Consider the following 13,535-nt stretch of genomic DNA (forward strand, 5'->3'; position numbering starts at 1 on the left):
GAGGGTGCAGCTGGGAGAGATGATTATTTTCTGGTCCCTTAAGTGAAAAGACAAGTGAACACAATGACATTAAATAGTCCTTTGGAGAATACAGCCAGCAACAGAGAAGGTCACAAGCCTTCTCGTGCTTTTGTAATAGCAAACACCTTAGAACATCTCAGCAATACATTCCACTACTACTCATTTTGCCCCTTAGCAGTCAAAAACATATCTCAATGTATTGCTGTTTCTAAGTAAGCAAGCTCAGCTGTAGACACGTAATTCTAATTAACTGCATGTTTACATTAGAGAACAGTTGTAGAAATAATTATTAAAAGCTGGTGCAGCTATACTTGCACTGTATCCTACATCTTGTATTTACTAGGAACTCGAGATTCCTAAAATATTCCTAAAATAGAGGGCGTATTATTTTCAACACTGGGATTTGAGTTACATTTTAAAAAAAAAAAAAACAACCAACTCATCAGTGGAATTTCCTTCATTTCAACTTGAGAGCTTTGAATGACCAAGATTAAGCTGAACAATTTCTGTATCTCAGCTCTTCATCAGAGATGGGACTTGGGCCACCCTAATATACAAACGCATGATATATCTAAAAATAGAGATAAATTTGCCTGCTGGATACTACTTCATAGCATTAGCTATGCCTGCCTTGATCTAGGAGACACTGGGGAAGGATGGTTACAGAACTGGAACAAGAGTAACATTTTTCATTAAAAAAAAATCCCTCAGAATGCCCAAACCTGCTCCCCTGGCCCAAGGAAAGAAAAATGACAGGACAAATCTTCGCTTTTCCTGAATCCATCCCACAGAGATCGTAACAACGCAGGAAGCCCAGCAACGAGGAGTAACACTCAGATCTAGATTGCTAGAAGGACCTGAGAATGGCACAGCATTTATTAATAATAAATTATATCTTATGGGATCAACACACTACATTCTAACATAATGAAATTGAAAAAATTTCCCTAGCTGGAATGACTATCAACAGATAAAACCTGGCTACGTAATGAAGGAGAATCTTCTGGGATTGCAATAATGTAAAGGTATATTCTTAATACCAAAAAGGTAACCTTCCATCAACTTTAGACAATTAAAAGTTTTATATTCATACATAAAGAAATTCAAGCATCCCTCTGGATAAATTAGTAAAACCATTTTTTACTAGAAAAATCAGAGTACTGCCCAGTCTGCCCATCGAAAATACAAGAAAAAAGAAGAAATCCATTGAGACAATATGGAAGAAAATTTTTCACATAGTACAGATTCTGTACCACAGGCCAGAGAAAAGGTGATCACTCTGCAGGTCTAATTCCTTAGAAGAATTGGGGAAAACCTGATACACTGATTTTTTTTCAGAAAGGACAGTGAAGTCTGGAACATAGATATAGATTTAATATTTTCCATATGGAGTTATATTTTTGAAGTTATCCAAAGTTTTTTGGAGATATTTAATAAAGTTTGGGATTCATTTAAAATAGAGTATGATACATTGGCTTATACTAGCAGATGTTTGCTTAAGATAAAACATGGAGAAAAACCCATCACTTCCACTTTAACTCATGAATACACAGTAAAAATATTTCAAAAATATTTGGATTGAACTGAGGTAGAGTAGGATGGTTTTTATCAGTTTTCTCTCAGTTCTGCATTCTCTCAGATACTGTTGTCCAACTTCAACCAACTTGCAGGAGGGTTGCTGTTGCACAGATTAACTTCCAGAAATTAAAATCAGCAGCTGAGTAGAAGAGACCAAAATTAGGGCTCCAGTGAGGAAAAGCAGGAAGATTTCATGTAGATCCAGTTTATTTTTTGTTTTGAGGAGATAAAAGGAAATTTTCAAATTTTGTGAAACAGGGTTTATTTTCATTTGTTCATTTTCTACCAAAACTAATGGGTCAAATCCCACACCTACCATCAAAAGTCAAAATCCTGCAAGACCCATTCACAATGTTTTCTACATAGTAAAGTCTTCAGTTCTCTTCTCTCTCTTTTGCTTCTCAGATTATATCACTCATGTTTATTCCACTATTCACAGTCAGTGCTCTCCAAGCTCTCTACAACTCTATCTATAAAGCTTTCTACTAGGCTGATAGCTGCCTGTGCATACTTAAAAAGCTTTTGTGAAATTTAAACCCCAAAACAAATAAAAATACTGCCATATTTTTGGCCAGTCCCTTTACATGCCAAATCATGTCTGTGACATATGCAAATTTAGCTTAAGGGACAAGTTTACCACTGGGTTTTTTGTTGTTTGGGGGTTTTTTTTAATCAAAAATTGAAGTATTTAAATGAAAGCACAAATGTCAAGTTGCACGGCCAGGCACAGTAATCCAGGGGACAGAGAGCTCTCAATGTGCAATAACACAGAACTGGCAGTTTAAATCCTGCTTTGCTTGGAGAATTCAGCACCTCCCACCAAGCAGTAACTCCAGCTAAGATGCACACTCTGCTATGAGCAACACCTTGTGTCCCACGCCATTATAAAAATGAAGAGATTTTTACGTTCAATTCAACACTTCAACGTACTAGTTTAAGAAATACTGTCATGATTAATGAATGTCATTTGGGAAACTGAGGCTGAGAAACGTTATCTGGAATTCCCAACAACTTCAAGACTTCCTGAACCATAAATATGATCCAAACCTACTAATCACAAAGGCACATTCCCTATGTCGTCAATTTTGTAAATCACATTTTAACAATTTACTTCTATATAAATATCTCTGCTTCTCCCAGTTTTTCCCATGACACTTCAAAATTGTCTATCGCCCTTGCCCATATCCCCCTTTCTAAAATGGTACATGACAATGACCCTCTCCTTAGAGTCTGTCAGCAAACCCAGTGATCATAGAGGGGAAAAATGACTTTTAAAAAGTCAGTCAAAGGCCATCATCTTAGAAGCAAAGAACCCCAGCCTCAAGATAACACAGAAGAGTTTTTTTTTTTTTCCTCTTTAACTTGAACTATACACTTACATCAACCCTTCCAGCTATATTCCTTATTCCTCCTGCCCTCCCTTTCCCATTTTTTAATCCCTTCTGGTCCAGAAAGATCAGCATCTGAACTTCTGCACAGTCAAAACCAGAAGGTTTTAGTTCCACTTTGTTAGTGGATGCTCACAAAATGCAGTATGCAACAGCACAGACCTACTCCTCTGGAACAGCCACATGAAAAGCCAGTTGAAGTGTTGAGGGAGGGAAGGGAAGTAGCAGGCTGCAAAATAAACCCTTTCGACAGAACAAGGGGCTCTGTTGTTTGCAGTAACGCAAAGAGTAGAAAATGTGGTTGATATGGAGTCTTCACCATGCTCAGAAGACGTTACAGATGAGGAACACTAGAAGAATCCCGTGCAGAAGCCACTCTCTGAATCGCTGCAGGAAAACGTCAGTTGATGGCACAGCCACCTGGAGCCATCCTGCAAGAGCTAGGAGCGGGCTGAGCCCTTCCAAAACTGAGCCCTTCCAAAACCGAGCCCTTCCAAAAACTGCGCCCAGAAAAACCCGTGCTGCAGACCACGCTGTGCTTCTCCAATATTCTACTCCGCTTATCAACGCCACAGTGCTGCTACTTCCTACGCGCCACCTTCACAACAGGAACAAAAAAAATCTATATATATTTCTGTCTCTAACTCAACTACAGACTATAAAAGGAACATTGAAAAAATTTTAAACAGTCTTTACTGTAGTTAATTTGGCTAGAACTTTAACCACCTTCAAATTCACCTTACCATTAACTATTAGGCACATTAATTACCTGGAACACTTGATTCCATACAGTTCCTCAAATAATTAATTAGCTAAAGCGATCAAAGATTGGAGTCCCAGAGGAAATTCTTCTAATTCTGTAGAACTACATAGTTTTCACCTTGTTAAAAGCTACCACAATTCACCTAAATGCACATGACAACTGTTCCTTGATCTATTTAGGGGCAGAACGCTAAAACCAAAATAAAAAATCCTCACACTCACTGAAGGAAGCTGGAGCATTTAGCACCTGGATATCCTGTTTGGTCACCAGAAATCATGGAGAGTACCTGACTAACACTAAATGAAAACTTTTTATTCCCTTGTTTGTAGCACATTAGACATGGCTCCTAACAGGTATCCTCTTTCTGCTTCAAATATCCATCATCACAGGGCAACTAAATCAAAGGCAAATCAGTTTTAGATGGGACTTTAAGCTGGACTTCTCTCAAGCCACATGAATAAGCTGCACCAACAGAAATAAGTCAAAACTACAGTTGTGCACAGGGGCACTAATAACATTAAAAAACGTCTCTTCATGTCCAGCATATTACAGTTTTCACAGCCTCTTTGCTGTTGTACATCACATCAACTGTGGTGTTGTATGCAAACACGTTTATGTCCTAGAAAATCTGATAAGAACATTAAAAGAAGTACTGCTTTACTTTTCCTACCCTTCCAAAAAAACTCCATTCTATCTATCATTAGTTGAATCCCATGTAATTTTTCCACAAGGTAAGTAGGACAGAAGGGGAATGAATCACGCAAAAAGGATGGCAGGGAAAGCAGGACAACATAGGGATCAGTTAGTTACTTTGAAGAAAATACAAGTTACTTAAGGACTAACGTGTAACTTGCAAGAATTTCAGAATGCTGCAAAACAGTCTTCTCCCTCGTAAAGTGTATGTTATGATGATTATTGATTATGATGTTATGATGATTATTGACTATTTCTGGCAACAAAAAACTAAACCTAAATGCATTATAACTTACTTCTTGCACATTTTCTATATACCACCTTTTAATTCGATTTTTATGCCCCTGGATGTTCCAATACATAGTACCCACAAAAGGACAAGCACAAAGGACCGGCTGCAGGACAATGTGCTGTGAGGTGGACAACCGGTGGGTCCTGAGCCGCCTGCAGTTCCCGCGCGGGGTACGCTGGGTGACTGACCGGGGTACGCTGTGGGAAGGACCGGGGTACGCTGGGTGACTGTCACAGAGCTGCCAGGTCAGCCAAAGCCCTTGCTCCGAGAAGGCAGAGGCCAGCAGGGGCTCCCGAGGCCAAATTTGCTGTGTTGCCCTGGAATGCAGCTGCACGCTCAGCTCAGTCCCAACCTACAACACTGGAGTGCGACGCTGGAGGAACGTGCCGCTGCTGCAAAGCCCAGAGACTGTCCCAGTCCCTCCCCAGCTCTGCAGCCTTTGTGTGACACGTCTCTGGGCTCCCACTTTCACACAAATTTGGGTATGGAGATTGCAGGGTTGAGAAGGTTACCTACCCATGTAATACACTATTCATTACACAGAAGCAGCATCTCTTTAAGAGCATCTGTATGCTTAGAAAACTTAACTGTGTTAGTTAAATGGATTGATACTTTTAAAGGTCCTTGACTTCCACTTTCATTGAAGAACTTTTTACTTAGCACCTAATGTTCAGAGCTGCTACATCAAAGTCAGCTCATGCAAATCTTCTAAGTCACACAAGTCTTTTAAGAGGTGTTTAGTAACAAGAGCAGCCAAAATACTGGAGACGATTCAGCAGTAACAGGATGCAGGACTGGGCACTTACGAAAAAGAGTTGTCTTGGATAAAGAAAGCATCCCCTATAAAGAGGAGCTAAAAACATGTAGGACAAAATGTAATTTATTATGAATCGGTCTGAACTTTCTTCCAAAAGACTGTGTACCTTATTCTGAACTAGCATTTGGGGATTAGGAGCAGCATTGTCCAGGCTCCTTGGCTAAACTTTTAGCCTAGACATTCTTACTAAAGAATTAACTGCTGAAAGATCAGTGAAAGCTTAATCTTCCCAAAAAGGCAGGATTCACAAAATAGATTATACTACCAGAAGCTAGAGAATGCCAATACAAAAATACTGTGTTTGAAAACAAGACAGACAAAACCACCACTATGATCTAAAAAAAATAAGCACAAAGAATGAGCTCTGAAATTCCAACACCTTAATTCAATTAGAATTAATTTAGCAGGTTTTGGTATACACACACACAGATGCTTGCAAACCTAAACTAACATGCAGAAGAATCCCTTCCTAGCAAGGTTAGATGAAAAGTCAGTAAATGTGAATCTTTCTCAGACAAAAAAACCCCACACTGACATTTTCCCTATCCTAATGCTATTCCCCTCCTCACAATTATCAAATAATTGTACAGATTTTAAGTGTAAACAAGAAAAGCTTTTAGAAACATAGTTTAACACAAGTATCTGGACAAGCAAACACAACAAAAAAGAAGAAAACCTGGCCTATTACACCCAAAATTCATAGTACAGTCTCATTTTGTGAGGAGACGGAAACAAAAGCCTTACTTGGTCTAAATTTAAAAAAAAAAAAAAAAAAAAGGCATTCATTTTGTACACTAACAGGAGGTATGTTTACAGCAGTATGAATCGATGTGCTACAGGAGAGGTAAATCGGTGTCAGCCATGTTGTGAAAGAAACGACAGTTAAAAAAAAACCAAAAAACAATACGCCACAAAACTTACGCCTTAATCAAATTGGCTATATTAAACCTTGATATAAATCGTTTTATACCGTTAGCTCTTATTTATTATTGGTGCATGACTTCTTCAAGTTAAAGTCTATTTATCTCATCTAAAGTACACATCCAAATTCTAGAGACTGTGAAACAGTAGCGAGAAGAAATTATATACCAAGATATAAAACAACAGCAATGACTACTGTGCAGGGCAGAGATGTAAGGCAGGTTGTAAAGAGAAAAGGCAAATGCACTTACTCAGCATTAAATCCATTCACATGCAAGATCCTCATCTGTTTGACTATTGTGCTTTTACCGGATTCACCAGCACCTAGAAAATGAAAGTAAATCAATATCAGAAGGAAGCACGAGTGATGAAGGGACAAATGAGAATTTCTTCTTCAGGGTGAAATCGAGAAAGTCTGTTTTCTCAGTGCAAGAGTGAAAAGTGAAAGAAAAAGGAATAATTGCCACTGGAAACTTCAGTTGTAGCTAAAAATAAATGCCTAGCTTAAGTCATGTGTCAGATCTGAATCTCGGGTCGTTTAACTATCAATTTTTCCAGTGTCAACGTTAAAAGCAGATTGCAAGGTTCGGAAGGAAGAAGGACAACTTGAACGTTTTACAGAGAAGAAGACAGGGAACACCAAAATCTGCTTGCCTTGTCACTAATATCTGATGGAGAGAAAGACTCACTCAAGTCCACATTAAACCTAAGCATTTTTGTTAGATCCTTAAAATATTTTAAGTTTGGTTGCCATTATCATTGCCCAGTCAAAAGACTGTAACTTAAATCACAAAAATTAAAATACGTGGATACTCGCATCTGAAAAAGGAAGGTATTCCTTTAAGCCTCCACCCACAAAGCTACAGAAACCTCCTTCTCTAATTTGTGTCTTGTAAGCAACCTCCCACCCCCTCTACATGTTCCAAATCAATCACATGCGCAATGAGACGCAGAGACCACCTTTTGCGGCTGCATGCTCCAAACAGCCCCCCGCAGCTCTCCTCTGGTTCCCTTATATACCTGCAGTACAAAAAAACCCCACTCCACTTTACTCCAGTTTCCATAAGTAGATGTCTGCTATTTCTGCTGCACAGATGCCAGTGCACAGGGCAACCCATGTGCCTGTAGTACCCGTTTTTCCATGCACGCTAAAAGGACTCATACGGCAGCATTTAACTGAGCTGCTTCGTGCTGCCAGATCGGTAGCTTCCTATATAAAGCAAACATATCTTTGCACGAGTAGTATCATAACCTGGCAAAATTTAGAGAGATCCCCTTTTTCTCATCTGCTAGCTACTCATTTATTCCTTTCATTAGTCTGTATCGCAACAAAAGAAAATGTATGTCTGTGGCAGAATGGGCACAGAGGTACAGTTTGTATTTATAGGATGCCAGGCCTCTGCTAGCACACACTGACAGCACAAGCCTCCATTTTGAGCCTCACGTTCAAAACTGTATTTGAGCAGTTATATTTCAAAGTTCTTTTTCTGACAAACGCATTCCCTTCTGCTTTCTCCCTTCCTTTCTTTCTCCCTCTTGAATTCCTAATAGCGTTGCTCTTCTCTCCATACCGCTTGCATGTTTTGCCACCTTAACACCAGAACCTTATTCCTTTTTCCTCACCTTGCTCACTGATGTTTTGTAAGCATTTAGAGAACAGTTTTTACCGACAGCTCTTTATGCAAGCACCGTTTCTCCCCTAAACTACTATTTTATAACATATACGCTCTGTCTCTTCAGGTATACTGCAGCATGCGCTAGAAACACGTGGCAAAACTGATCGAGTATCTCGGGTTAGGATAGAGACTGGGTCCTCTTCACAACTAAGAAATATTCAGGAATAGCAGTGTATGCTATAGTCATATTTCCATTCAGAGCAATTAATAACAAAATTTCAGCTGTAACTCTAAATCACATCTTATATTTCTAAGCACAGGAAGCCGAAATCTTTGCTTCGCTTCTGCCAAGAACAGGGGTAGGCAGTTATTGCATTTGCTATAAATGCGTACAGTTTGGTGCTGACATACCTGGGTTCTCTGGATCAGATACAGCACCAGTGAAGCAAAATGAAGTATTACAGAAACATATTTATTCAGAAATTTATACATATTTGGCTACTCATTAAGGCCCTATTCTTACCAACAATTATGCATACATTTAACTCCACCAAGGAGAGTTCCATTAATTTCAGTGAGACGGTAGCAGAAGGGGCAAGCATGTGTACAGCAGTGGGGCCTGCAAAGAGCAGCACAAACCCCTTAGAATATTTAGCAGCTCTTCCTTGTTGTTATTTGAATACGATGTGAAAATATCAAGAATACTTCCAAAGTACTTGGGTTTTTTTATTTCACGTCTTAAGTAAATGTAACGTAATAATAGGGATGTGAGCTGCTTTATTTTTTACCAGTGAGTTTGTGTAATAGACAGTCCACAATTCATGACAACTACTGTTAGAACCTGCAACAGCTGAACTATCACTTTAAAACGCATGCACACAAATGACCTTAGTCATGGCTAAGCACCAGCAAATTTTTATTTACAAGTATCTGAACTATTTTTCAGCCAGCAAAACTAACGAAAACAGAAAGAAAACCCAGGTGAGCCCACCATGTTTCTGTTTTCTGAAATTCCGCCTCTTATGAGTAAACCATCTGATAACAAATGGTTCCTATGCATCCATGTAATGTTCAGCCTGAAATCTGGAAGTCCAAGACATTCCCCAAAGGCTGAACTCCAAATCACCCTGTTTTAAGGATTTCTGCTCGAGTCTCGTCAGACTCCTCAGCACTGCAGGTGCTACTGTCGCCCCAGTCACTCTCCATTTATGTTAAGGCTCTTCCTTCGAATTAGTATTTGAAAGATTTCACCGCCAAGAGTACACTTCCATATTCACAACCTTTATCCTTTTCTTTTCCCCAATTACGGTTGTTCCACAGCAGACCTGAGTCAGCTCAGCGAGGCCTAGGCTCTGCTCCACACCAAACCCTGCAGAACGAACGTGCACAAACGGTCCCTCGGCGTGACCAAAACAACTGACATCTCCTAACTGCATCTTATTTTAAAACAACACTTTAAAATACTTTGAAGTAATGAGCCTGACAAACGTTTTCTTCTTCTCTCCGATAGCGATTTTCGGACTTTCCCCTTGCTCAAAGCCACAACCCGCATTTCTAAATGTATCTCCTGAAAAACATGGCACATGCGGGGATCCTAAATTGACCGCCGAAATAACAGCTGAAACAAAGCTCCAAACGTTCCCCTTCCTCCAGACGCGCGATACCTTAACGGTGCGCCAGGAGCCGGGCTACCGAGCCTGCCGAGGGACGTGCCCGCGACCCGCCCGCCGCAGCCCGGCCCCGCCGCCGCTCCCCCCGCCGCGGGCACGGAGCTCGCTCCTCATCCCCGCCGCCGGCCGCCGCGCTTCCCTCCGGGACCGACATCCTCCCTGCGTTTCCCCCGAACGATTCCCTGACTTCCTCCCTTCCTCTCCCCGGCCTGGCCGCACGTTCCTCAGCACTCCTGCCTCAGCCCCGAGCGAGGGGGAGCGTTTCGGGCCGGCCGAGCCCCAGCCGCCTCCCCCCAGCCGGCCCCCGGCTCCTGCCAGGCCGCGCTGACCGGCCTTCCCGGCGGCAGCTGCTCGGCGCCCCGCACGGCCGGGGCAGGCCCGCGGCCGCTGTCAGCGCCCTGCCCTGTTTATCTCCCAGGTTCCCCCTCGGGCCCGACGCTCCCGCGCCCCTCGCCGACGGCCGAGGCGGCATCCCCGGCCACCTCCTCGCACTCGGCCGCGAGGCCCGCTCCCCGCCCCGGCCTGCCTCCCCACACTGCCCCGGCGGCGGGGCGCTGCCCCTGCGGGCGGAGAACGGCCCCGAGCCGCAGCGCCGTACCTGCGGGGCCTGCCCCGGGCCCCCCTCCCGCGGCACCTCGGGTGGTGCCCGAGACCTCCCCGCCGCCGCCGGGCCGAGGAGCCCGGCAGGCTCCTCCGGAGCGCAGCGGTCTCCTCAGCACCCCGGGCCCACCTCCCCGGGCGATAACGGATTCCCGCGGCCCCGCCGGTAGCGGGCTCGCCGGCCGCCCCCGTCGCCCCCAGGCCCCGCGGAACGGGTGGGCCCTGTGGCTCCGCTCCCCTCGGGCCCCACCTCTCCCTCGGGCCTCCCCGTGCCCGGGCAGGGGGACGGTGCACGGCCCCGCCGCCCTCCCCTCGGCGGGGAGGGAACGGCCCCCGGCCCGCTGCCCCAGCGCCGCGCTGCCCGCAGCCCCCTTACCCAGCAGGAGGAGCCGGTGCGTGGCCCTATAGACCTGCTTGTCCTTCTGCAGCTGCTTCTCGATCTTCTTGTTGGCCTCCCGCTGCGCCTTCTCTTCGTTGCGCTGATCCTCCGTCTTGCTGTTCCCTAAACAGCCCATCTTGGGAAGGGGGAGGCAGGGGACGCGGGGCGAGGGGACGGGAGGCGGCCGGGGCTGCCGGGGGGAGGGAGGGAGGCACTCTCCCGGGCTCCCTTCTTCTTCCTCCTCCTCCCCCCCTACTCGCTGCTGTGACGGCCGCTGCCCAGAGCCAGAGACATGGAGAAAGCCGAGTCCGGAGCCAGCCAAGGGGGGGCCGATGGCGATGACTTTGCTGCTGCTCCGCCGGGCCTCCTCCCCGGCAGCTGCAGCTGTTTCTCCTCCCCCGCCCCCCCGCTCAGCCCCGCGCCGATCCCCTCAGCGCACCTTTCCCCGGGGGGGTGGCGGCCGGGCCCGATGCGGAGCGATCCGCGGGGATCTCCGCGCCCCCGGACGGGCCGCCGGCTCCTCTAGAGGGAACAGAAATGTCCCCCGCCGCGCCACACGCACAGGAACAAATCCAGCTTCAGTGCCACCCTCCCAAAAAAAAAAAAAAAAAAAAAAAAAAAAAAAAAAATCCTCTTTAGATCCAAAGGCACGGGCTCCAGGCGCAGAAACCTCCCCAAATCCTCGGCGGGGAGGATCGGGAAACGTCTCTTCCTCGCCTCTCCCCTCGCGCCGACGGGCAGAAGCGCCGCGGGGGTCACGCCAGCGCCGGCTCTCGGCGGAGCTCGGGTCCGCTTCCCTCGCCGGGCGCCGCAGCTCCTCGCCCTCCGGCCGCCGTGGGTCCTTCCTCCCTCACCGGGGCGGAGGGGGTCCAATCCAAGCCCCCTTTATTTTTTTTTTTCCACCCCCCTCTCCTTGCTGCTGCTTTTTCACATTAGGTTTCCAGGCGGCTAAATCCTCTCGGCTTCTCCGGGGAGCGGGAGGAGAGAGGGAAAAAAAAAAAAAAAGCGGAAAAAAAAAAAAAGCGCCCGTTTGGTCTCCCCTCCCGAGCAAAACCTGCCTCTCACGGGAGGATTTTTGCTCGTCTTATTTTCCCTGCTCTCTCCCGCATTTTTTTTTTTTTTCTTCTCCCCCCCCCCTTTTTTTTTTTCTCTCCTTCCCCCTATTGAGCTGCACCGAGGCGGCAGAGCGGCGGGGTGGGGCAAGCAGGCCCACACTGAACCCTGGGAGCGGGGCCGCTCACATGACAGCCCGCGTCAGCCCGCCCCGCCGCCGGCGCCCTCTTCGAACCGGGCCCGCCGCTCCCGCCGCTCCCGCCGCCGGGCTCGGCCCTCGGCGCGGCCGCTGCCGCCGCGCACGGAGCCCGGGGCCAGCCTGGAGCTCACCGCGCTCCCAGCCCCTCGGACGGGCAGCCGCTGCGACGGCGAGTGGCCTTTCGGGAGGAAAGCAGCCGAGAAAAATATCTGCAGCAGTTGGGGGTTAAATTCACGGAATTCTGAATACATTTTAACGGAGTCGTGGCCTGGAGCACTTCCTACTACACTGGGACAATAATTATTGCAGAAGTTACTGTACTAAATATCTCTCTATATATTCATACATTTTCTCAATTGCTGAACTTCAAATATCTGCCTAGCGACTTACAGAACGATCCTGCAGACGCTGATGTGCATGAACTAATTTTTACCAATGCGGCTATTTCTGGGCAAACACGTTTCCCGAGTGTTGGGCCGCTCCCTCGCACACGCTGCAGCCCGCTGGGTTTGGTGGGGACACAAGCTACCAAGTCATGTTGGGTGCACCGGGGGAGTACAACTTGACACAGGCACTTGCTTCTACGTATAGTTTTGTCAGCTATCTAGCTCCATTTTGTTTTCTAAAATATTTTTTGAAAGCTCATTATATAAATGGCACCGTAGTTTTCATGCACAAGCTTATCAGCTACGTCTGGAAAACAGAGATTGGTGCTTTACTCTTCGTAAAACCCGGTTCCCTAAAATGCACAGGTAGTTTTTCTCTACCTCCCTGAGATTAGTGAAATGTCCTTTACTATAAATTATTTATCATCATTTGCAAAATTCAGTTAGCTATAACACTGTTCCCATGAACACACCTTCTTACGTTATCCAGTTACTATATTTGGAACAACCTACAGTAAAATAATTCTGTGAATAGAGCAAACAGCTAGAAGGTCACAGTGTCATCAGATACATCTGTTTAGTCACCCTTGCTGAAAGAGGGGTGGACCTCAAGGGAAACAGGGAACACCACCATCAAACCTCTGAGGATTTACTGGTGTTCAGTCTGTTTTTAAATGCCCCAACTTCGGGGTACACAGAGTGTAAGAGCTTTGGAGTCAGTGGACAGACAGACTCCTAGTGACTTCCCCAGGTCTTGTTTTAGGCCAAGGCAGTTTTAAAAGTTCTTAGAGTGACTGGGCTCAGCGATGCTCAGATCCACCTGAAGCAAAGATTATAATAATTCCTTCTATATTTTATGGATCTTTTATTTGTTTTGCTTCCACCTAATATATGTTATTCAAATATATTTTAACTGTGGCGTTTACAAGGTATAAAGGACTCAACAGAGCAGAATTCAGACTGAAAATTAGAAAACCTCATAGCATTTTTATGGTCGCAGGTAGCATGAAGAGAATGCAGAAATGCCAGTATCTGCCACCTCACATGGCGGGGAGAATCTGCCCCAGCCTCCTGGCTTTGCTTCCCTCCAGGTCCCAGCTCGGGGGGTGGGGAAAGGAGCCTATTTCAGGTTCCAAACAAGAAGGAATACGCAAACAAG

General features: G+C 45.6%; 1 protein-coding gene across 3 annotated transcripts in view; it reads right to left on the minus strand.

Moving 5' to 3' along the window:
• Positions 1-13,535, minus strand: part of GNAS (GNAS complex locus) — a 152,323-nt gene that overhangs the window by 85,406 nt on the left and 53,382 nt on the right. For 2 of the 3 annotated variants that reach the window (XR_010607028.1, XM_065645348.1), the window contains exon 2: positions 6,725-6,797. Coding sequence is in view for 2 of the 3 variants with exons in the window: in XM_065645348.1 (XP_065501420.1) it covers positions 6,725-6,797 (73 nt within the window). In the remaining variant the exon portion in view is untranslated. Of the gene's footprint in view, positions 1-6,724; positions 6,798-10,735; positions 11,320-13,535 lie in introns of those variants that run through there. The other variant, XM_065645349.1, reaches the window with a different exon arrangement.

This window comes from Caloenas nicobarica, chromosome 15 (assembly GCF_036013445.1).
Source record: "Caloenas nicobarica isolate bCalNic1 chromosome 15, bCalNic1.hap1, whole genome shotgun sequence".
NCBI lineage: Eukaryota > Metazoa > Chordata > Aves > Columbiformes > Columbidae > Caloenas > Caloenas nicobarica.